This window comes from Micropterus salmoides, unplaced genomic scaffold (assembly GCF_014851395.1).
Source record: "Micropterus salmoides isolate LMB-PRFRI ecotype aquatic unplaced genomic scaffold, ASM1485139v1 Ms_hic_scaffold_12, whole genome shotgun sequence".
Lineage (NCBI taxonomy): Eukaryota > Metazoa > Chordata > Actinopteri > Centrarchiformes > Centrarchidae > Micropterus > Micropterus salmoides.
The window spans coordinates 17,904,426-17,928,138 of NW_024040263.1; the positions used below are offsets into that span (position 1 = coordinate 17,904,426).

Here is a 23,713-nt window from a genome sequence, read left to right on the forward strand (position 1 = left end):
GCAGAGGCACTAGAGCGGAAGGATGGAACGATTAATACGGTCTGGCGTTGGTGTTAACTGCAATCAATGTCTAGTAATGGGCTGTTTAATGTCGGGGAAGCCACTCTGCTCTTAGGCCATGACTCGGGAGAAGTGCACTGCTAAGTAACTCTGTCTATTGTCAGGGTCTAGGATGGTACATGCATGTGTTACTGTAACAGAAATCAATTTCTAGTTATTGCCTTGAAGGGAATAGTTTGGATGGATAGAGGGTTATGCTCATGGTGTAATTAAGGTCAAACACAAGAAATCAATATTGTGTGATTTTCCTTTTTTAAATATAGTTAATGAACAGTTTGCCCCTAGCCATTAGACTTGTTGTCAGATAGATGTACTTTATCCCAGTGCCTTCATTAAATTAGGAGAAATAAATTATTTTGATCAAACATCATAAGGGGCATCACATATGCTATTCTTTACTGATTATCATTTTGACACTATTATCTAAAACCATCAGCACGTGTTATATCTGACTCACGTTGTGTGGGATAGAAGGTAGAGATGGGAGGGATCTCCATGGTTACGACTTTACGACTTTTTAAAAAAAAAAAAATTTTTTTAAAACCTGTCCTGCCCAGCAGCCTGGTATAGAGTATGATGAGCTGGATACCATATTGTGCCAGCCAGACAGATTTTACTTTAACAAGAGAGTATTAATATACTCCTTTGTCTATTATTTATTTAATTATGTATTGATTTGTCACTGGGCCAGACAGGGGAGCAGACATGGGGATCGGGGGGCATAAACAGACAGCACAGAGAAAGGACAACACCTGTAAGAGAAGGGGGATGGAAGGTGGGGACAACAAGGAATAGCAGAGGGAAACAATTGCAGAAAGCAACGAAACCTGCAAGAGAGGGGGGCTTGGGGAGGAGAAAAACAACAACAACAAACAAACAATAAAAATAATAATAATAGTAAAAGACAACCAGCTGAGCAGCAATAAACAGCTGACATAGTAAGACAACTAAGAGAAAAATGAAAACAAGAAACAGTCACACACACTAAATAAGCAACACAGCACAGCCACGAGAGCTGGAATAATAACAATTAATTTAAATAAGTAACTGAAAGAAAAGCATCAGGAATAATTCTACCAGGGACAACCTAAATTTGTTTGTGTCTATGTGTGAGACTGTGTGTGTCTGTGTGCGTGTGGGTGAATGTGTCTGTATGTGTGTGTGTGTGTGTGTGTGTGTGTGTGTACATCCAATCCACTTTATTTCTATAGCACATTTTACAAACACAAAGTTACCAAAGTGCTGTACAGAAGACTCAAACATACAAAACAATTAATTAAAATTTTGTAAAAGCAAAATAAGAGCATCAGGTTTAAATACTAAAATACAGTAAAACAATAAAAGACATCAGAGGACCACACAACTCACGCGGAGTTAAAAGCCAAAGAATAAAAATGTGTCTTTAGATGAGGGCAGAGCGGTCCAGAGTTTAGGTCCAACCACAGAAAAGGCCCTGTCCCACCGAGTTTTAAGTCTTGTCTTGGGGACTGCAAGCTAGAGCTGGCCCTCTGACTTCAGTGACCACGCTGGCGTATACATTTGGATGAGTCCGAGATATATGTTGGGGCCAGTCCATTCACAGCTTTAAAAACAAACCAGTGCAATGAAGCAAGAATTGGAGTTATATGAGCGCTCTTTTTGGTTCCTGTTAAAAGATGTGCTGCAGAATTTTGCAGAAAAAACTGTAAGCGTGAAAGTGCGTTGTGATTTATACCGATATAAAGTGCATTAGAGTAGTCTAAACGAGAAGAAATAAAAGCATGTGTAGCTTGTTCAAAACTGTTAAAAGACAAAAACGTTTTAACTTTGGCTAAAAGGCGAAGATGATAAAAACTAGATTTCACAACCGCATTTATTTGTTTGTCAAGTTTAAAATTACTGTCTGTTTTGACCCCAAGGTTAGTTACAACAGGATGCACAAAGTCATCATGGAGTTAGTGGGGCCAAACTGCATGATCTCTGTTTTACTCTCATTTAGTTTTAAGAAATTTTGGGCTAACCACGCTTTGACGTCATTTGAACAGTCAAGTAGGGGTGTCAGGGGGCTGCCTTCATGCATTCTGATTGGCATATAAATTTGACAATCATCAGCATAAAGATGATAGGAGATGCCATGCTTTTTAAAAACTATTCCAAGTGGAAGGAGGTACAGTGCAAAATGAATAGGACCAAGAATTGATCTCTGGGGGACCCCACTGTTAAGAGGCGCAGTTGATGAGGTAGAGTCCCCCATTTTAACAAAGAAGCATCTCCCTGAAAGATATGACTGGAACCATTTTAGGGCAGTCCCCCTGAATCCCACACAGTTTTCCATGTGAGATAAAAGAATTGTGTGGTCAACTGTGTCGAAAGCAGCAGTGAGATCTAAAAGCACTAAAATGGCTGAATCACCAGAATCTGTCATTAAAAACTGGTCATTAAAAACCTTTAAAAGTGCAGACTGAGTGCTATGAAATGCTTTAAAACCTGACTGAAAAATATCTAAAGTGCCATGTGCCTCCAGAAAAGACTGTAGCTGCATAAGTACACATTTTTCCAAAATCTTTGATAAAAAAGGAAGCTTTGAAATAGGGCGATAATCTGAAACATTTGTGGAGTCATGTCCAGCTTTTTAATTAACTGAAATATTCCAATCTGGTTTTAAATCCCGGCATAGCACAGAAACAGCCCTCTTAAAAGTTTTAAATGATTTGTTTTTAGCTGCTGATTCAGGCAAATCTACTGTTCTGTTGCTTTTAGATTTAACAGCTGCATTTGACACTGTAGACCATGCCACATTTTTATCTCGCCTAGAGCATTAACGGTACTGCCCTTCAGTGGTTCAAATCATTTTTATCCAACAGAAGCTTCTCAATCCATCTCGGTGAGCACTCCTCTTCAATAATGCCACTAAATTTCGGCCTGCCTCAGGGTGCAATTTTAAGCCCTGTTTTATTTGCACTGTATATGCTTCCGCTCGGGTCCATTTTTAAGAAGCACAATGTGGCATTTCATTGTTTTGCAGATGATATACAAGTCTACCTCCCACTGAGCACAAATGACTTTTCTGCAATCAAAAAGATTCAATAGAGGTGGATTGGAGGGTTCAACACAGACCCAATGGTTTTAAAAAGAACACGTGGATTGTTGGCATTTTGAGAAACTATTTCTGAAAAATATTGTGTTTGTTTAGCTTTAACAATTTTTTGATAGTTTCTCCAGCTGTCCTGTAAAATCTGATAAGACACCTGCAGCCCATCCTTTTTCCACCGGCGCTCTGCCCTTCTACACTCTCGCCTGTCTGTGCGCGTGGCTTCACAGTGCCATGGCTCAGGCTTTGGTCTAGGGCGCATGGCTCTTATTGGAGCTACAGTGTCCAGGACCTCAGAACAGGTGGTAAGAAAAACATTTCTTAGTTGCTCTGTGTCTGAGGCAGCGGAGCTGCTGTTTGCTTGCACATGAACAGCAAAAAAAGAAGAAAAACTCGAGGAGGTGTCGGGCTTAAGAGTGCAGCCATGACGCACGGGAGCGGTTGGTTTTACTAAATCGTATAAAACAAAATCAAACATGACAGGACAATGATCCGAAAAAATAGCATCAGACACTAATACATACATGATTATGCATTGGCGGCCGGTATATCACCGCGCACAGAACAGGATTACGGGCACCCAGTTCAAAGCAACTTAGCTCAAATGAAGTAAAAGCCATCGACAATGGCTTACAATGCAAGCGACTCTTTAATATTGTGCACAAGTGATGAGCCCAATGCGCGCACTGCGACACCCAATGCCCGGCAGCCCCCCCAGTCAACCACCCCCCAGGCGAGGAGAGGAGACAACGGGCCCCCAGGCCCAGGGACACACCACCCGCCCAGAAATGAGCAATGTAATTAAAATTGAGGGGCGGCCAGTGGGGGAGGAAGAAGGGCGAGGCCGCAATAAAGCAGCCCCACCCACCAAACGCCCTGCAGCCTGCCCACCCCCCAGAGTCCTAAGGGTGTATATAGTGAGGGGGGATGGTGAAGGAGGTCATAGGGAGGCTAGAATGGTCCTCCTCACTGGGACCAGATTCCTGACTGGCCCCATCATTCAGTCCCGTCCCCCACCCCCCTAAGCAGGAGGACGCCAGGTCCCTCCAGCCCAGGGCTTATATCAAGAGCCCCTCTAGCACCGGCAGCACCCCAGAGTCAGCAACAACCCCGCCCAGCCCCAGGATGGGTCCAGGGGGTTCCAGCCCCTCCAGTGCGCAGACCCGCCCCAGACCCAGAGGCTCCAAAGCCCCGAGCTCCAGACCCCCACACACCCCCGAGGCAGCTCAGCGCAGCCCCGACCCAAAGCCCAACAATCCCCCGCCCTCGCCGGGGCCCCTCCGGCAGCCCCAGTCAGTTGGCATCTTGAATAATAGTGTTTGAGTTGGTCTTGTGGCCGTAAGATATAGTCCGCGTGATCAAAATGGGGGGGAACTCTCAGGCTTAATCCCCAGCAGTAGTGCCTTCAGCCCCATTATACTCGACTGGCATTCAACCGTTTACCCACATGTGTAGCAGAGATCGCAATGCTGATTTAGTTACTTAAAAGTTAAAGTCTGTTTTAGTCTATGTTAGATAATTGTCACCTCAGCAAAGGAACATACAAAGCATATAGCACAGCACATAATTAAAAAAAACATACAGAATATAGGAGTATACAATATGCAAAACATTTATGTTTATTTGTCTTACCCTGTGAAAATAACAATGTCTGGTTAATCATATTACAAGTGATAGTGTCATTATCTGGAAAATAACACATTTCTAATAAATTAGTTTACAACAAAACTGTTTTGGTTAACAGAATCCGAATCAACAAAATGAACCTGAAACCTCTACATAGTTCAGTCTGAGGACATGTTGCTGACACTCACTGCTGCTTTGTTTCATTTACATTCTGATTCACTGGAATGAAAAATAATTTCACTACTACTTTTGAATCATGCTTTAAAACTAGACATTGAGAATGTGTGACTTGTGGTAACATGAAGTACATTTCAAGTCCTGTCTAAAGTGATGTTTTGATGGGTTAAAAGAAGCGAACAGTTCTCCTTCAAAATCTCTGTCTTTGACTGTAGTGCTCTGTGAACAATGTGAAATCGAAATCAGAACACACTGCCCAAAAAAATTTTATTTCTGGAGTACTGTTGTTTATTTTGGACTGAATGGATCTTTGGAGTGAAGCAGTTATAATAGCTCGAGTGAAAGTTTGATTTGATACAGGAAGCAGAATGAAAAGGATAGTGACTAAGGAAACTGTGGTGGTCACATAAAACACATACAACACACAAACATACACTTCTTGTCTTCATGGTGTTCCTCTGATGGCTTCCTGCTGAAGAAGGAGATTGCGTGCGTGCGTGCGTGCGTGCGTGCGTGCGTGCGTGCGTGCGTGCGTGCGTGTGTGTGTAACTGTGTCATGAATGTGTGTGTCTATGTATTATTTCACTTGAGGTAACACTTGTTAAAACCAGTCTGGGCATGAGACCAGGGCACAGACCCCTGACCGAGGACATAGCCTGCAGGATTAATGGCCCTACACATGCACTCACACACTGACTGTCACAACGGTCTCTCTTCAGTCCAGTGCGTTTCATCACTCGTTTCCCGTCTCTTCCTGCCTCTATCTCTCTGTCTCTTACTCTCCACCTTTACTCTCTGACCTTTTCCTATCTTGCTCTCTGTCCCTTTTTCCTATATATTTTCTGAATACTCCTATTCCTCATGCACTCACACATACTCACAGAGGGAGAGAGCATGTGAGAAAGGTTATTGGGTATGAGTGACGTGGTAAAGTGTGATTTTTGCCAGCGGGGAGAGGAGCAAATGGGAAGAGAGAGCTTTATAAAAACATATCCCAAATCCAGGCCAGTCAGGCACGCATTCACGGAAAGACACACACACACGCACACACACTGGGCGGGATTCTCATCTCTGTGTGAGCTTCATTGGTGCTGACACACTCCCGTGTAGCGGCGAATGGGACTTGATGTCTGAGGCCCCAGCCTGCGATTCGCCCACGGGGCAGCCACTCGTTAGAGCAGAAAATGGGGGGAAAATAACAAGGGAGAAAGGGAGGAAAAAGGACAGCAAAGAGCCTGAGAAAATGAGAGAGGGAGGTAAAGGAGGGGGAAAGGATGGGGGGATTGATTCACTCTGTTTTACCACACAGCGGATGAGAGGGGAGATTGGTAAGTCTCCCCTTAGGCGTACGCTCTCTGAAGATCACTGCTCTGGCTTGGCTTTACCTATTTCTCCTCCCTTAAGCACCCATCTAAGCTCCGTCAGTAACAACCTTTATCCCAGGAGGCCTTCTTTTCCACAGCACTCAAGTCAATGTCATACTGCAGCTTTGCTGGAAGTAGTCGGCAAAGGAGACACTTTAAAGTCTTCTTTCATTTCATTTTTCCTGATTTCAGTCACTCTGTGCCCAGACCAGCGGGAGAAATAAACAATGGTGTTCAGATCTAATTCTCTGCACCACTGTACTTGAAATAACCGGGTGAGTGAGTGTGCGTCTGTGTGCATTCATGCATTTCATGAATTGACATTTGTGTATGTGTTTAAATAAGTGGTGGAGTAGGAAGCGCTGTTGAGTGTGATGTTTTAACACAACGACATGGGGAGGACGCACGCAAACAAACGGACATCAGCCAAACACACAATCTCTAAATGCTGACACCGTGTCACAGTCCTCTCTTGCCTTGGACATCTTAGGTGGATAATGTGCTGTCAGAAGTGTCCTCTTCCCTTAAGAAGATGAGCTCATTAGATAGATAGTGAGAGAGGGAAAGAGAAATAAGCAGAACATGAGAACACTGTATCCTCAGAAACTCTCCCTATAGTCATCATTGACTTTCTCTTAACAATTCTCTCACTTCCTTCTTTTCAGTGTTATACTTCCGCTCGGCATTTGTCAGTGGATTTCCTTCTTGTCGTTTCTTCTCCCCCTATACTTTCCTCCCGTTTTGTCTTCTCTTTGCTCTTCCTCATTGCTGTTTTGTTCGCCTCGTTTGTGAAAGAGCCAACTGTCTACATTCATCAAAAGGGAGAAAGTTTCATTTCAAGTAGCGCGCAACAGGGAGCCATCAAATATGCATATCCTTGTATTCTTTGATCCTAATCATCATGTAATGTTTCAGTCAAGCTGTTTTCTTGGCTTCCACACGAAGGCACAGAGGATCTCTTTATTTCATCCTTTCTCTTTCACAACACAAAGGTCCCCCTGGTACTCTTGGTCTGTTTGCTGCTGATGGTTGATCTGCTCTTTATTTTTTGCCTGCTTGTATTCCAGATTTTCCTCAACTCTCCTTCTGTATGTTTCTCTGCCTGTCTTTTTTTTTCTTGCCCTCTTTGGATCTCATTGTGTAACCCTCGCCCCCTCCTTCTCAGCCTTTCATCCATTTCCCTGCCCTAGTCTCTCCTTTAATGAATCTCTCCTGTTCTCCGTCTCTGTGTGTTCATCTCAAGGGAGGCACTCACGTTGTAACAGATATCAGAGGTAAGATTTGAAGGTCAAGTCTTATAGAGGCCAACTTACAGTCACAGTGAAGCCCCCCCGTTGAGAGCTTTGCAGTAGCAGGGGTTACACAGCTTATCTAGCAAAGGTTTTGTCCTTCAGGCCAAATACATTGCAACTTTTATAGGATATGTAACATGGCAGCTGTAATCCTCTACAGTTGGGATCGTTGGGATCGTCACTATAATGCTCCATGTAATACTGTTAATGTTTTAATATCATTTTATAGCCTAATATAATGCTGGCTCTCATTATAAGACAATATACAAGGTAATAACTTTCACTAACGTGTAGACTGAATTTGCCTCACTTGCACCGTATGGAGGAGTGAAATTATAATTAGGTCAGTCATATTCTTTTATTTAGATATCTGTTTCAGGGTGCTTTCCTGGCAAGCGTGTCTGGAAAGGTTTATTTACACTGTGGAGATTTTCTACTTTGAGCAGGTGAGGGGGATGCCATTTGTCGCCCAAAATAACAACACGGACAAAAATGAAAACATTCTCTGTTACATTCTGGTAGACACACTGGTAGAGGAATGCAAAAATGATGACATGATTCCACATTGCGAGATTCGACAGGTGCAACTATGACCTCATACTTTCCTACCTGGTACGAAAATGAGAGGTCAGTTATGGAAAACACCGTAGGGTGAATCGACAGGGATGATGGTCAGCACCTGCATGTCTGAGGCCATGCTACTCTGTCAGAAAACAGTGCATTGGCTTATTCCAGTTGTGAGAGAGTCACTACCCCAAGATGAAGGTGTTCAAGTATAGTGGGGTGTTGTTCACTACCAAGGGTAAAATGGAGATTGACATGTGGATGTATGACGCATTAGCACTAATGCAGACGCTGTCTCGGACTGTCATGGTGAAGGGGGAGCTGAGCCTGAAATCCAATCTCTTAATTTACTGGTTAATCTATATTCCAACTCTCACCTATGGTCATGAGCTTTTGGTAATAGCTAAAAGAATGAGATCATGGATATAAGTTACAAAAATGAATTTCCTTCATAGGATGGCTGGGCTCACCCTTAGATAGGATGAGGAGCTCACACATCAGGATGGAATTCGGAGTAGGTCCACTGGTCGCTGCAGGGATTATGTATCCCACTGAGGCTGGAAACACCTTGTGATCCCCCAGGAAGAGCTATATGGCTATGTAGAAGGATGAACGGACTACCTAACTTAGCTCGCTGCAATAGTGGCCCTGGCCCGGATTAGTGCAAAAATTTTTTAGTTATGATTGAGTTTTTGAGTTATGATGAACAGAGCCAGGTGTACCATGCTTAGTTGAAGTCCATAAAAATACCAAGTCGAAATTGCAAGTGGTGCAAGTTAAAACAAATTTTAATAAGTTAAATGAAATGGATAAAGAATATATTATGATTAAAAAAATATAAGAATTAACTCCAGGATCCCTGAATGTACACCAGGCAGGCTAACACATAGAGATAATGTATGTTTATGTAAAAGCTTTGTTTTATGCAACAGAAATACTGAACATTATGTCATTCTTTCACATTTATGCTATTTTTTATAATGTTTTGAATGTATATTCTCTAGAGAATAAGGGCTTCTCTATTGCAGTAAACATATTAAACAGGACACAAACACCCTTCACAATGCTTATAAGTAACACTTAAAAAGCTGCTAACTGAGCTTGAAGACTTCCTGTTTGTTTTCATGCAGCTGCTGTTGGCATTTAGTTAGCTACAGCCTTGCATCCATCTTGTACACACACACATAATCAATAATTCTGATCATCATTTCGATGATGCGTTATTATGCTGCATTTAAGCCTCTGGCTTTAATGAGGATTAATATTATCTGCCGATTAGACAATACAGAGAGTCAGGAAGGTACAAACACACAATGTACACTGATATCAACTCATTTAAATGGACTTAATGAGCACAGCAGTGTGAGCATGTGGTTACGCAGGCTTGGCTTTACGTAATGCGCAGTCAAGCAGTCAAATGCTTTGGAAATATGCAGAACTACAATGAGCACACACAGAGATGCAAACTCAAGCACATACACACAAGAAACATACACACATTCCCCACACATCTTATTATGTGAATGGGAAGTCTCTACAGAGGAAGTGGTATTAACAGCACAGGTCTTTTTCTATTTCATGCTCCAACCAAGTGTCTAACAATTTGCATCTCCCACTAACACTTCTACATCTGTTGAGATGTAAAGGGAGAGAGGAAGCAGAGAAAGACAGAAGACACTAAATGTGTGAATAACTAAAGAAGACAGAGACTAGCCAACAACTGAAGAGAGGGAATTTTGCAGTAAGGATCAGACTGAGGAGGAATGCAGAAGGAGGAGATGAGGTGACACCATTGGGTGAGGAAGAATGAGTAATGAGATATATTTATAGCTGTTGGGTGCCAGGTGTGTTAGTGTAGGACAAGAGGTTCTACTCTATGAAAAGGTGCTTGCTTTTTGTCCAAGGCGCTTCATTTTAAATTGAGTTTGCATTTTGGGACCACAATATGAAGGTATTTTCACATGTCTCTCTTCTTCCCTCAATGTGTGTGTGCAGGTTTCAACCAGCTGGCCTGGTGGAGAGGATCCAAGCCATAGCCCAGAACGTCTCCAACATGGCCATCAGGGTGGAGCAGATACTGCAAAACAGCATGTTGCAAGGAAGAGGTACAGTACCAATCATCATCATCATCCCTTCACCCTCTTGTTTTACTCCATATCATGTATACCTGAGTGTAACCATCTGACCTTACATACTTTATTGTCCCTGTGGGGAGACTTATCTTGGTCTCCATCGTGCTGTAGATCAGCCCTAATTACAAAAATTAAAAAACAACCCCATAAAAAATCGACAGCACAATCCGATTCCAAGAACAACTAGAACTGCAAGCAGTTGTAAGTGGGGTCCAAGCCTCCCGGCGCCAGCCGCCCCCCTCGCCCTGCGGAGGGCGCGAGAGTCGGCCCGGGTGCCCCTCGGGGGGCCCGCGGAGAATAAACGGTCCGAGTTCGAAATAAAAGGAACTTGCGGTTATGGAGATATAAAATGAATGGATGTCTATGGGAGTGTTATTTGATTTCCAATTAATAGCACCACCTAGAGGCTGCTTGACGGCAAATTTCACACAGCCCCTCGGGAGGGGGCGTGGCAGATAAGGTCCCCGAGTTTGCAAACGTAAGATCTGACATGACATCCTGTTTTTAGCATTTGCGCAAAAATGTCTTAGCTTATAATTCGGCCGTTTTTTGGCGGATCAAAATTCCCTCTACAAACTTTCTTTGGCTTGGTCCAGAGATGGTCCGTGGGAAAGGGAAATTTGTTTGTATTGAGATCACGTGATCAAACATACCCAATAAAAGTGTACACAGTAAAAAGACATAGTCCACACATGGCAGACACCCGACCACAGTGACAGCATATATGGGCACTACTTAGCATTTGGTGTTAAGTAGCTTAACTGCCATTTGTATAACTGAATGTTTGTAGCATTTAGCTTACAATGAGGAACGCTGAATCAAAGACTTGAAGGTAAAAGCTGTAATTCAGTGTAGGACATGATGCAGATCAGTCAACAATGGAAAAAAGGTTCTGAAATCTGAAAACATGAAAGTCTGAGTGATCAGTTGCAGAGCATGCAGTGTGAACTTTGTAGCTTTGACAAAACCAGGAAGCTTTTAAAGTTAAATAGCAGATTTATTTTATTTTCAGGTAGATAAGAGAGATAAAAATATGAGTTATCAAGTCATCTTAAAAGCACTGTTGTGCATGCGGGATGCTGTGGTCATTACTGTACATCTTGCTTCCATCCAACCCTGTTTTCTGTTTGTCTGGCTTTTGCACATTTTTCATCAAAACCTAAGTAATATTAAGCTTGTGACACAAACATACAAACACACACGCACGCACACATAATATAACCACCATTATGACTATTCTTTCCTGCTTATTTTCCTCTCTTACTTTTTCTCTTGAGGGTAATTGCCCAACTCTTTACAAGAGAATAAATGAGCATTACATCTCCTTTTGTTTTCCCCCACTGCATCTGCAGGGACGACGGCACACGCCAAAATGAAAACACTGCTGCTTTCTCTAATCACAGATGAATTGAAACACTGCCGGCAGACTTTATTATCATACAGCTCAGTGGCAGTTTATTTATCTCGTGGTCAGGCATGTGCGAGAGGGAACGACAGGAGAAAGAGAGAGGACGTGATTTGAATTTCCTTCCCCTCCAGCACTGACAAGGCTTTTATGTTCTGCTTTGAAGGGACAGGAGTCAAGTTTTTATCTAGTTAGTTGACCACATTTCCAATTGTTGCTACAGTGGCTGCTATTGTAATCATATTTGTAAGCAGTGTGATGGAGAGAGGCCCTGGGGAAGACTTATGTGGAAAAATGTCTCATTTTCATTAGGCAAATGGAAACAGACAGAAACTAGAGAGAAGGCAGCTGTGTTGGTCCAGAGAGAGAAAGAGAGAGAGAAGGAGGGGGCGGTTTGAAAGAAAGAAAAACAATAAGAAATTAAAGGTGCATTGGTTCTGTTCTCGGACTATATGACTCCAGTTGTCTCTCTCTCTTTCTGTCACCATCTTCCTTTCTTTTGCTCACGTCAGCAACAGAGAGGCAGTTAACTAAGTCAGTGGAGCAACTAATGCAGTGAGTGTAGCCTAAATGAGCAGACGTACTTGCTAGCGTAACCCATAGGATGGTTGGCAGCAGCAGGAGACAGGCTGTGCTGCTTTGCCAGAGCCCAGTGAATAGTGTGCACTGCAGTAGAGCAGATATGGACAGTGCAATGTTGCAAAGGGGAAACCACAGGAATCTATGGCCACCGGCAGCACATATTGCATATGCTGGAAATTATGATTATTATTATTATTATTATTATGATGGCGAAAGTGAATATTGCCATAAAATCTCCACAGGCAGGTGGAGAAAAGTTGTTAATGGGAGTGACACTGTAAACTAGCAGTTCTGCAGGGTCAGCCTGTGGGTAAAACAAGTTCATGTCATTTTGTGAAAATTATTTATTAAAGAAATAAATTTTTTATTTTAAAGAGGCTTTGACATGCACCATATGCTGCTAAAAGAGCCGATAAATAACATTACACTGGCTAATTGCTGTTAGTATAGTTATCTTCACTTGGTAGTTAATATTCACATTGAAGCCACCTGACTAAAGTGAGCCAAGCCAGCGAGCATACAGACTAATTAAACAGTGACTGTGAGTAAAGCAAAGGCGTGCAACTTGTATTTCAAACACAACTGGCATATGTTCGATTTATCATTTAGTTTGATATTTAAAAATGAGAGGGGATCCTGGTGTGTCACTGGCCTTCCCCTGGAAGGTGTCCAGCCTACAACAAATATAATATTCATGTTTTATTACTGAAGGTAAAATTTCATTCACTGTGTCTTTTAAGCAGTGAGAGATGGGACGTCAAGCCAGTGTGAAGTACCAAGAGACCCCCGCTTTCCAGAGTGCTCCGGGAAAGTAGATGTGAGTGTCACTTTTTCTATTTCATTTGGAAAATGATGGCACAGCTGGTGTTTTTTTTGTTTGTTTGTTTTTTTTACAGCATTGTTGCGGACCAGCCGACTAGTGGGATTTTAGGATGTTATAACACATATGTCAGGCATTTTATTTCATCCCCATTTTGCTTTTTACCCATGTTAGTTAGCTAGTTGCAACAGTCATAGATTGAGTTGCTGTAATAATTGTAAGTGCCCCATGTTTAAGGTAATTATAGCAAAAATAGCCTGTCAAAGCCTGTACATTTTATATAATTATGTCGTTCTTAATTTGAAAGTTCCTTGCAGGGGTTTTTGAACCACTGTTCCCTGCAAGGAACTGTTAAATAATGATTTATTATCCATTCTGACTTGTTGTTTTTTTTCAGTATCTTGATACTTGAATGTAAATTGCACTTAATGGATGTGTCTGTATACAATCCAGTGGATGCGTGCACGTTGGACATCGGACCCTTGCTATGCCTTCTACGGTGTTGACGGTTCAGACTGCTCCTTCCTCATCTACCTGAGCGAGGTGGAGTGGTTCTGCCCCCCACTGGTTTGGAGGAACCACAGCAGCCCCCCCATCCAGCACGCACAGCTGGCAAAGGCCCCCAAGAGACAGGTGAGAGGACAACAGCAAAGTCAAATGTTACTATATGGAGATGTCAGACATCCATAGAGATATATACTCAGAAACACACATGCACAGCTCGTGAAAGCTTCCAGCTGATGGTTGATGGATGTACAGTATTATGCTTGGCTCACCACCTCAACGTAGCAACTAACAGTACTTCTGATATACATAAAATAACTGAACTACATATGCATTGTCTACTACAATAATGTTTTGATCCCTAATTTCATTCAGCCCTGGGTTAATTTAAACATACATATCTTACATTATTTTTAAATGATAAATGACTGAATCAACAATCAGCTCAACAGTGTATATATATTTCAAAAGGTACAGCAGAGGTAAAGCAGTTCCACTTCTGTCTGTGAAGAGAAATAGCAGATATAGTGTGTGGGAGTATCGTCTACACGGCTCAGTCTGAGTACACAAATAATGTTTTTCAACCTTTCCAGAATAGAAAAATAGTTTTAGATGTTCTAAAGGTGGTAATCAGTAATCAGCTGCATACAATTCTATAGACAATACAGTGTCCTATAGATAGCACTAAAATTGTTTTGATCACATCATTACGAACAAAGACATTTCTTTATAGCTTCAAGGGTAGACAGAATTCAGCTCGACATTGTTGTATTGACACAGCACTGTCAACTTCACTCGCATTATATTCAGCAACTTTCAGTGTAAATGATTTAGTGTTTAAATATTATGTTGAATCTGCTGCCAGTACAGCTGAGGACCTATTCCTCTCTGAACATAAAACTGGGTTCTCGGTTTGTGGCCATTACTTCCTCACCTTCCTAGTTAACGCATATGACTCACAAGCTAGGGTTTAAACACTCAAATTCAGATATTATCTTTTATTAAGTTCGATAAACACAGTCCAGTTGCAGATCTGCTCTATTTCCTGTTTATTTGCTTAAAAAAGCCCCCCCCAAAAAACAATTAGGCCACTAGTTCAGATAAGCGTGTTCAGTTCAGCAAGGTTATGAGGAAACACTTACCTTAACAGTTAATTTGGAAATTCATAAAATACTGTTTGGCCACTGTAGATGATTTATGGAGCTGTTTTTGCTGTGGATTTGACTGTGGATATTTTCCAAGGTATTCTGGATAAGTAAAAATGTACAAATGTTTTTAATTGGAAACCAACCAAATACATAATGCGCAGTAAAAGAGTGATCTTATCTTATGACATCAGTAAAACATCTTACCAACATGTATATACTTGATCTTCTTATAAATCAATTATTGTTAGGTATTCCTGTGCTGTTGGCACCATTTATTCAGTAGTCAGTGTTCTTTAATGTTAGTTTTTTGCTTCAGTATTTAATGTTTTGAGAAAACCTCTAAAATATATTTAGTCTAGTATATTCCAATTCTAATATATATACACTGCTCAAAAAAATAAAGGGAACACTAAAATAACACATCCTAGATATGAATGAATGAAATAATCTCATTAAATACTCCTTTCTTTACATAGTTGAATGTGCTGACAACAAAATCACACAAAAATTATCAATGGAAATCAAATTTATCAACCCATGGAGATCTGGATTTGGAGTCACACTCAAAATCAAAGTGGAAAACCACTCTACAGGCCAATCCAACTTTGATATAATGTCCTTAAAACAAATCAAAATTAGGCTCCTGAGGGATCTCCTCCCAGTCCTGGACTAGAGCATCCGCCAACTCCAGGACAGTCTGTGGTGCAACGTGGCGTTGGTGGATGGAGCGAGACATGATGTCCCAGATGTTCTCAATTGGATTCAGGTCTGGGGAACGGGCAGACCAGTCCATAGCATCAATGTCTTCCTCTTGCAGGAACTGCTAACACACTACAGCCACATGAGGTCTAGCATTGTCTTGCATTAGGAGGAACCCAGGGCCAACCGCACCAACATATGCTGTCACAAGGGGTCTGAGGATCTCATCTCGGTGCCTAATGGCAAAAGCTACCTCTGGCGAGCACATGGAGGGCTGTGCGGCCCCCCAAAGAAATGCCACCCAACACCATTACTGACCCACCGCCAAACCGGTCATGCTGGAGGATGTTGCAGGCAGCAGAACGTTCTCCACGGCGTCTCCAGACTCTGTCACGTCTGTCACATGTGCTCAGTGTGAACCTGCTTTCATCTGTGAAGAGCACAGGGCGCCAGTGGCGAATTTGCCAATCTTGGTGTTCTCTGGCAAATGCCAAACGTCCTGCATGGTGTTGGGCTGTAAGCACAACCCCCACCTGTGGACGTCGGGCCCTCATACGACCCTCATGGAGTCTGTTTCTGACCGTTTGAGCAGACACATGCACATTTGTGGCCTGCTGGAGGACATTTTGCAGGGCTCTGGCAGTGCTCCTCCTGCTCCTCCTTGCACAAAGGCTGAGGTAGCGGTCCTGCTGCTGGGTTGTTGCCCTCCTACGGCCTCTTCCACGTCTCCTGATGTACTGGCCTGTCCCCTGGTAGCGCCTCCATGCTCTGGACACTACGCTGACGGACACAGCAAACATTCTTGCCACAGCTTGCATTGATGTGCCATCCTGGATGAGCTGCACTACCTGAGCCACTTGTGTGGGTTGTAGACTCCGTCTCATGCTACCACTAGAGTGAAAGCACCACCAGCATTCAAAAGTGACCAAACATCAGTATGTGTATGTGTGTGTATATATATATATATATATATATATATATATGTATATATATATTCTGTAATGGAGTCAGCAGTGTAGAAAAGAGTTTACTGCCAGAGTGAGGGAAGGAATAGACTTAAGACTCCCAAAATATTATTTTAAGTCGGCTGCTGGAATTGACAAATAAGACATGGATGTGTTATAATTACAGTTTTTACCAAACAAAAATACACCATTCAAAATATAATTCTTACATAATTTGTCCCAAGTTGTTTCAGTTATATTTTGAGTTTTGATAACAACAAATACAGACAATTAAAAATGCATTTGGTAATTAATAATGGCCATTAAGTTGTCAGCCACATGTCCACAGTACTAATCAAAAGACTGTCCTTCTGCTCAAAAGACGCTGTTCAGTAATAGAAGCGTGAGCGATCTGCCCCCGTTACTACATAATAGTAAATCTTCATCTGACCCTCTTCTCTCTCTATTAATTAAAACAGACTTGACCCCCCCACCCCCAACCTCCCCTCCCGTCTTTATCCTCTACCCTCTGTTTTTCTCATTGACTCTGAGGTCATGGAGCAGCAAAAAAACTTTAATACTTTAATTCCTTACACTGACAAACTAATACACAATAACATAGTGTGAGCAGTTTGCAAGGTTTTACAAACAAGAACATACTTACACATACAGTATCTAGCTTCTTAACAGCAACAACATCTGTGACAGGGATGCATTCATAAATTGAGTATTGGTAACCTTCCCTAGTTCTCCTTGCTTTTATAAAGGAACAGTCAAATTCCCCCTCTTAATTTCACAGTTAATATCAACTGCTTTTTTATCACAGGCCAATGAAATTGCCAATATTTTATTATAAACTACTTCCCCCCTCACATTAGGAACACAATACAGGTAAAGGTGCCCTCTGAGGAAAGCCTGTGCAGTGATAATAATAGAATTTGGATGTTCACCAAATGAAATAAGGAAAGTCTTAACCCACTCATACTGACTATAGTGTTCCCAGTTACAGTGGCTTGGTCAGCATTTTACAGTGTTTGTCTGAGAACACAAAGCAATAATGAATGGTTAAAGTAGTTAATAAAGTGATGTGTGCGCATTGTATCTTTGTGTGTATGGTTTCACCTTGGTGGCAGCTGTGCCATTTTCTAGAGGTAAAGCAGAATGTCAGTGTAAATGAAGACTGATATCTCTGTTACCCTGTGATCCTAATTACTGAACTGTAGATTACAGTTTTCTTGCATACAAACAGGGCGGCGCCAAAGCTGTTCTCAGAGGAGAACTGTCATGACTCTTTATATCATTAGTTACAAAACGCATGCTGTTGTAACTGTTGTTTTCTTTTACAGAGGAAACAAAAGCCAGCCTTAAATTGTAAAACAAATAGAAACGTGAACAAGGTTCTCTTAGGACACAATCGTTCTTAGAATAGTTTTCTAAAATATGAGATTTGACAAGGCAAATATTGCATCATATTGCAAAATGGTTTATAAAAATCTACCGGCTAGTGTTTTCCTGCATTTGTAGAGAATTCAGAATCACCATCACACACACAAAAAAAAGATTACATGCACAGGTTACATCAGCTGATTAAATATGTAGATGACATATTCCTCTTTCACATCTTTTCCTTCTTGCTTTCAGTCACTTTGCAGTCCAGTGTATTTTAACAACACTGAAGGCAATAAAAGACCAAAAAGACTAAGGCTATGGTTCAGACTGCAGGCCGATGTGACCCAAATCAGTTTTTTCCCCCTATGTTTGACTCAGATCTGATCTTTTCATGACAGTGTGAACAGGCTAAGTCACATGGACTCTGATCTTTTCCATTTCGGAATTGGGCCACTTCCATATGTGGTCCAAATCCGATACAGATCAGATCTTTTTAAATGCGACCTCAGACTGGACACTCAGGTCGCATTTGATGCGACTTTGACGTCACTGTAGAGCAGCTGTTCTGCTGTAAACGGAGCCGCGCTGAACGAAAAATCTCCACAAAAAGCCATAATTAAACTTGTGGCTCTCTTCCTTCTCTACCTCGCTATCATCTGCTCACAGATCCCTTTTCTTATACCTAAAATTCACCTGTCACGCTCTCTTCTGAGTTACGTGCATGCTACTTGTCCGAGTGGACACAGTGGGCAGAGAGAGGGAGGCGGGGGTGAGTTGTCCAGCGCCAGAAACCGTAAAGAAAAGAACAGAAATCTGTGAACGCTTGTCATAATTCGGGAAAATGTGACCCGTGAGAAGACAATGAAAAACGGGAGTCTCCCGCAAGCTAACCGGAGCTAACCTCTGTTGCTCCTTGTTTACTTCTGTACCGTGCAACAGCGTGCTGCACATGACCTCGTGTTATTCTTCTGCGCATGCAGGTCACTTTCAGGCCGCGGACAGTTCACACTGGAGTCTGATATGGGCCACATTTAAACTATAATGTGTCAGACTGTCAAACAAAAAAAATCGGATCTGGGAAAAAAATCGGAATTGAGCATTAAGGCATGCAGTCTGAACGTAGCCTTAGAGTCTACAGCCATGCTAAGGACTTTTGGAGGACATAAAATAAAAAGTGTGCAACGTGTTTCAGCGTCATCAAGGTAACGTGATAAAGCAGCAAAGGGCTGTCCCGTTCCTGTCAACAGCATTTTGGCCATTGCACATTGTCTGTGAGGGTTCAGGGCTTAGAGTTTAGGGGGGACATTGGGATTGGGCCATAAAGAAAACTATTTGATAGATATGCCAAAGTATTAGACAAATTGAAATTGTGACCTGATGATGGCGCTAGATGAAAAGTCAAGAGGATTACCAAAGTTCAAAAAGACCATGAATGGCTGCACCGAATCAGATGGTAATCTATCCAGCCGTTGTCTAGAAATTTCACTCTCAACCAGAAATGTCAGCCTGTTGGTGGTGCTAGGTGAAAAGTCAGGGGATCATTACCAAGGCACCACAGATATCTGAACCAAATGTCATGGTAATCCATCCAGTAGCTGTTGAGATATTTCACTCTGGACCAAAGTGGTGGACCCACTTTCTATCCATTACCTTCCCAGGCTGCCTTCCGCACAGACCTCTCTGTACTGCTGGACCAGGTTGGGACAGGAAAGGAGTCCCTCAGCTTCATGAGGCGCCGAATTCGTCGCCTTGCACAGCAGTGGGCAACGGCTGCCAATCGCCTGGATGCCAAGCTGGAGCAACAATGGAGAGACCAGAAGAAGGTGAGAGATGAAAAATGAAACGGGTGATTGATGATGGAGGATGTCAAGTAAGAATGGAGTGTGTGAGGTGTTTATTCTTTCGACTGTGATCAGGTACTGGAATAAAATATTGTTTTATCATGGCTAAATGCAACATGCTGCTGAGAAACTCACAATAACAAGTGAGGTCAAGAGCTTAAATGGTGTAAAGAGTATTACAATGCACACCAATGCACAACAGTGGTAATATGTTTAAAAAAAGGTACAATAGGAGGGAGAATGGAGGAGTCCAACTACACAACTGAACTGTACAACATGAAAAACATTAACCCACATACCAACACTCAAGTAGTTGTTGCTAAAAAGCCTTTTTACATATGCTTCTTGTGTAATTATGGTAGAAGCTTGAAGGAGATAAATGATAGAGGAGGTAATGACAGGTTGTCATCCATCGCTGCCGTCCACATTCTTCTTTTGTAATTGGTGCATAAATGTCCGTTTAAAAATACTTTTCAAAGCTGGGTACTGTAAAATAAGACTTTAGTACGGTATCACACTGTTAAATTGTTAAACTTCATTTTGGTTGGCACTGAAGCAGTGTAGTATGGACTTGGCTGCTTCCAGCATGCAGCCATGAATGCCAAGGGTTTAGTGTGAGAGAAAGGAAGAAAGAGATGCAGCGATATATGAGGGAGAAGAAACGAAAGGGAGACAGGAGGTAAGAAATGGTGAATGATTTGGGATTATGATGAAATGCCAAGCATGTGCCAGTGCCAGAGGGAGAAGAATAAGATGAGAAAGGAAGGCCGTGAGGAGGATGGATAGGGTGGGGAAGGTGCTGGAGAATATCTATTAGAAAAGGATTGATGGAGGTGGAGAGGGGAGATGGGAGGCACCGCAGAGAAGAGCAAGAAACAAAGTCTAGAAGGCCAAGGTGCCTGTGGATGTTTTTCATTAAAAAAAAGTAATATAATATAAATCTAAGTGTGTAATTTCAAGGATTACTTTTCCAAATGTCAGTGAAAGCAATATGTAATTAAAACTTTGGGAGACTTTTACACTGGATATAATCTTTCGAAGTTTTCGTAACTTGTCGAGCCTCCCCACCAATTGCATTTTGTACCCTGTCTTGAGTAGACTCATAATCTTTTAGTTGAAAAAATAGTTATAAATGTATGAGTTAATGTGAGAAGGCAGATTGAGCACACATTCTGCCTCTTCTCTCCAAAATGTTTCTCTCTGCCCACATCTCTCTCTAAAATAAGTTAACAAGGGTGGAAATTGTCCTCTGTCACTGAGATTGATGTTCTCCTTTCTTGCAGTGCACTGAGGGGATTTGGTATCCTCTTTCATGGCCCCCATGGCTGTGTGAACAGCCTATATGCCTTACAACATGCAGCTGCTATCTTAACAGCAGATGTCCTGGTGTTTGTAAGAGTTAGCCTTGGCTGTCAAAAGCGGTTTATCACAATAATTAGACGTAAAAATGTGTTCTCCTGTCTGTGTGTGTCTGTGAGACTGCTAATTGGATATCATTGTAATAAAAGCCTAAGGCAGAATCTCATACATTTTATTGTGAAATCTCTCTTTACCAGTCAAATTTACCGTTTTTGACTACCGTTACCCTCCTCCCGCACAGCATTTCATTTTCCTTTAAACCTTAAATTAAGCACTCACTTTAACATTGAGAAGGAGAACACTGTTTGATTTTAATTAAGTATGACCTCCAAAAAAACAGTGTCTCGTGTGAATTGACTACGGCCTTTCACTCGCCTAACCTTTTTTTTTTTTTTTTTTTTTACAAAATCCTCGCTTCCAATAGCAATTTCAGCATTCTGCTTGAGTGTACAGTCTTTACAATTCCAGTGGGGCTCTGTTGATTCAGTTCTGTTTCCTTGTTTAGCTTTCTCTTTGATTGTAAGCAGAGTAGATGTTTACTCAGAAAAAGAATAAATTAGCAGAGCAGAGAGGCGAATATGGAGGGAGAATGGATCGGGAGCAAAATGAGAAAAAAGGCAACCTGATTCTGAACTGTCAGCAGCAGACACAAGGAGATGGGGAGGTGTGTGTGTGTGTGTGTGTGTGTGTGTGTGTGCACATGTGAGAAATGTAATTCAGAGGGATTTTTTTTTAACCTGAGAGTCACAGCAGAAGAGATTTCACTATTTCCCACAGTCAAATATATTTGAGAGATAGACGTTTGAGAAACTTTTATGCACAGTGCCGCTGCGAGTAATGAAGTAGCCTGCCTTCCATATTCTTGGAAATCTTTTTTATTTTGTGACTAATTTGCCTATTTCTAGATGGCTTGTAGAGTTCACTGCACTTCACTTTCAAAGCAGTTTTCTTTTTTAGTACCATTATTAAACATAATCAAAAGCCTGGGTCAACCATTCAGCCATTATAACATAGCTGATGGAACATTTTTGTGTATAACAAATTGTTGTTCTCTTTTTTTGTAGACATCAAAGGAAACATATTCAGCTAAGCTGTATTATAGTATAATGAAGCAATAGTACAGATTCAAAAACACTGAACTTATCCTGTTAACCTGCTACAGCGTGTTCAGTGCCAGTCAGGTGTTAGTTTAAGTATCTCAGCAAGTGACTTTGTGTGTATCTTTGCCTACTTGGTGTGCATTGAGCATGCACATTTAGTGCTAATTGTCAGCATAATGCTAAAATGTTAACTTCCCTTCTCCCTGTGTCTGCCCTCTTGAGAGTTAATTGACCTCTGACTGATGAAGTGAAGACAGTGTAGGAGACTAATGGGTATGGAGGGTGAAGTGAGGGGGGCCGGGGTGGGGGTAAGAAAAAGCTAAAGTAAGGAGGAAAGAGGAGAGGGGAAGAAGCAGTCTGGAGGAATGTGACAACAAGGAGTAGAGACGTGAGGAGAAATTAAAAGGGGAAAGGAGGAAGAGAGAGAAGGTGAAATTAAGGGTAGAGTAGTGATGGTTGGCAGTGCCAGCTTGTGTTGCCATTCGTGGCCCTCCATCGGACAGCTGCGACCTTCATAAGGGCCACAGTGCATGAGTGAACAGGGTCACACACACACACACTCACTCGCGCAAACACACCTGCAAAGTCTTGTGCTAACAGATGCTGAAACAAGCATTAGCATTCTTCTCTCGTTAGCCTGTTAGTGATGAGTGGAGCAGAACAATGCAGTGGTACTACATACTTGAGAGCCACTTCTACTCTCCTGCTCTCATGTACGCACCAAGGACTTTCCAAAGATATTACTTGGACACACACTCATAACACACAATTGTTCCTAACATTAGGACTAGCTTGATAATATGTTTTCTTTTCTACAGTGTACCCAAGTTATTTAATCATTTAATCCAAAAAAACCCTTCAGAACAGGAAATGTTGTGAAAATAGCTTGATTTTTGGCAGTACAGTTTTGTGAGAGGGATGGCGTGTGAAGACACACAATGGCAGACAGGGCATTCTAAAGGTGAGTGATAGATTTCAGCATGAGTGCGTTGCTATCGTACCTCTCTTTCTGTCTCAGCGGATTTGCCAGGTCTTTTTGTTCAATCCCCATGGGACGTTAACAGTAGAGAGTAGAGTAAGTTTAGATCCTTTTGAGAATCTCCCCAAGCTCACGGCGAATGAGCGCGCTTCCACATGCACACAAGCATCTACACACAGAGATCATTGATGTATGTCAGTGTGAAACAAATGCATGCAGACAAAGAAAAAAAAACACAATTCAAAAGCCATCAGCACACACATTCAGACACACACCATTTGGGAGTACCATAAGTCCACGTATGTTGTGGTCAGATTCCTGAGGGAGGCAGCTGGCCGTGATACAGGAGTTTATGAGGAAGTACAGTTTTACTTTGACTTCCCATTGTTTGGCTTTTCCACCCGTTCCTCTTTGTTTTCAAGTGAGTTATATATATATAATGTATGCGAGATTGTGTTGGCGGCGAAAGTGTGTGCCGGTGATCTGCACAGTAAAACACAGTGCAAACCACCCACTCAAGTTTCTCTCTCCTCTCCGTTCTAGCTATTGATTCCTATTCTGTGATATAAAGGTTACTTCCCCAGCGTTGTTCTGATATGTTTCATTGAACTCCACTCTAATTCTGTTCCCATACAGAGGAATTAACATTTGCAAATGG

The 23,713-nt window shown here is 41.9% G+C and overlaps 1 protein-coding gene across 4 annotated transcripts in view; it reads left to right on the forward strand.

Moving 5' to 3' along the window:
- LOC119899255 (alpha-1,6-mannosylglycoprotein 6-beta-N-acetylglucosaminyltransferase B-like) overlaps positions 1-23,713 on the forward strand; it is a 162,974-nt gene that overhangs the window by 63,299 nt on the left and 75,962 nt on the right. For 3 of the 4 annotated variants that reach the window (XM_038713775.1, XM_038713776.1, XM_038713778.1), the window contains 4 exons: positions 10,149-10,258; positions 13,013-13,089; positions 13,546-13,725; positions 19,435-19,599. In XM_038713775.1, coding sequence (XP_038569703.1) covers positions 10,149-10,258; positions 13,013-13,089; positions 13,546-13,725; positions 19,435-19,599 — 532 coding nt within the window. The remainder of the gene's footprint in view (positions 1-10,148; positions 10,259-13,012; positions 13,090-13,545; positions 13,726-19,434; positions 19,600-23,713) is intronic. The other variant, XM_038713777.1, reaches the window with a different exon arrangement.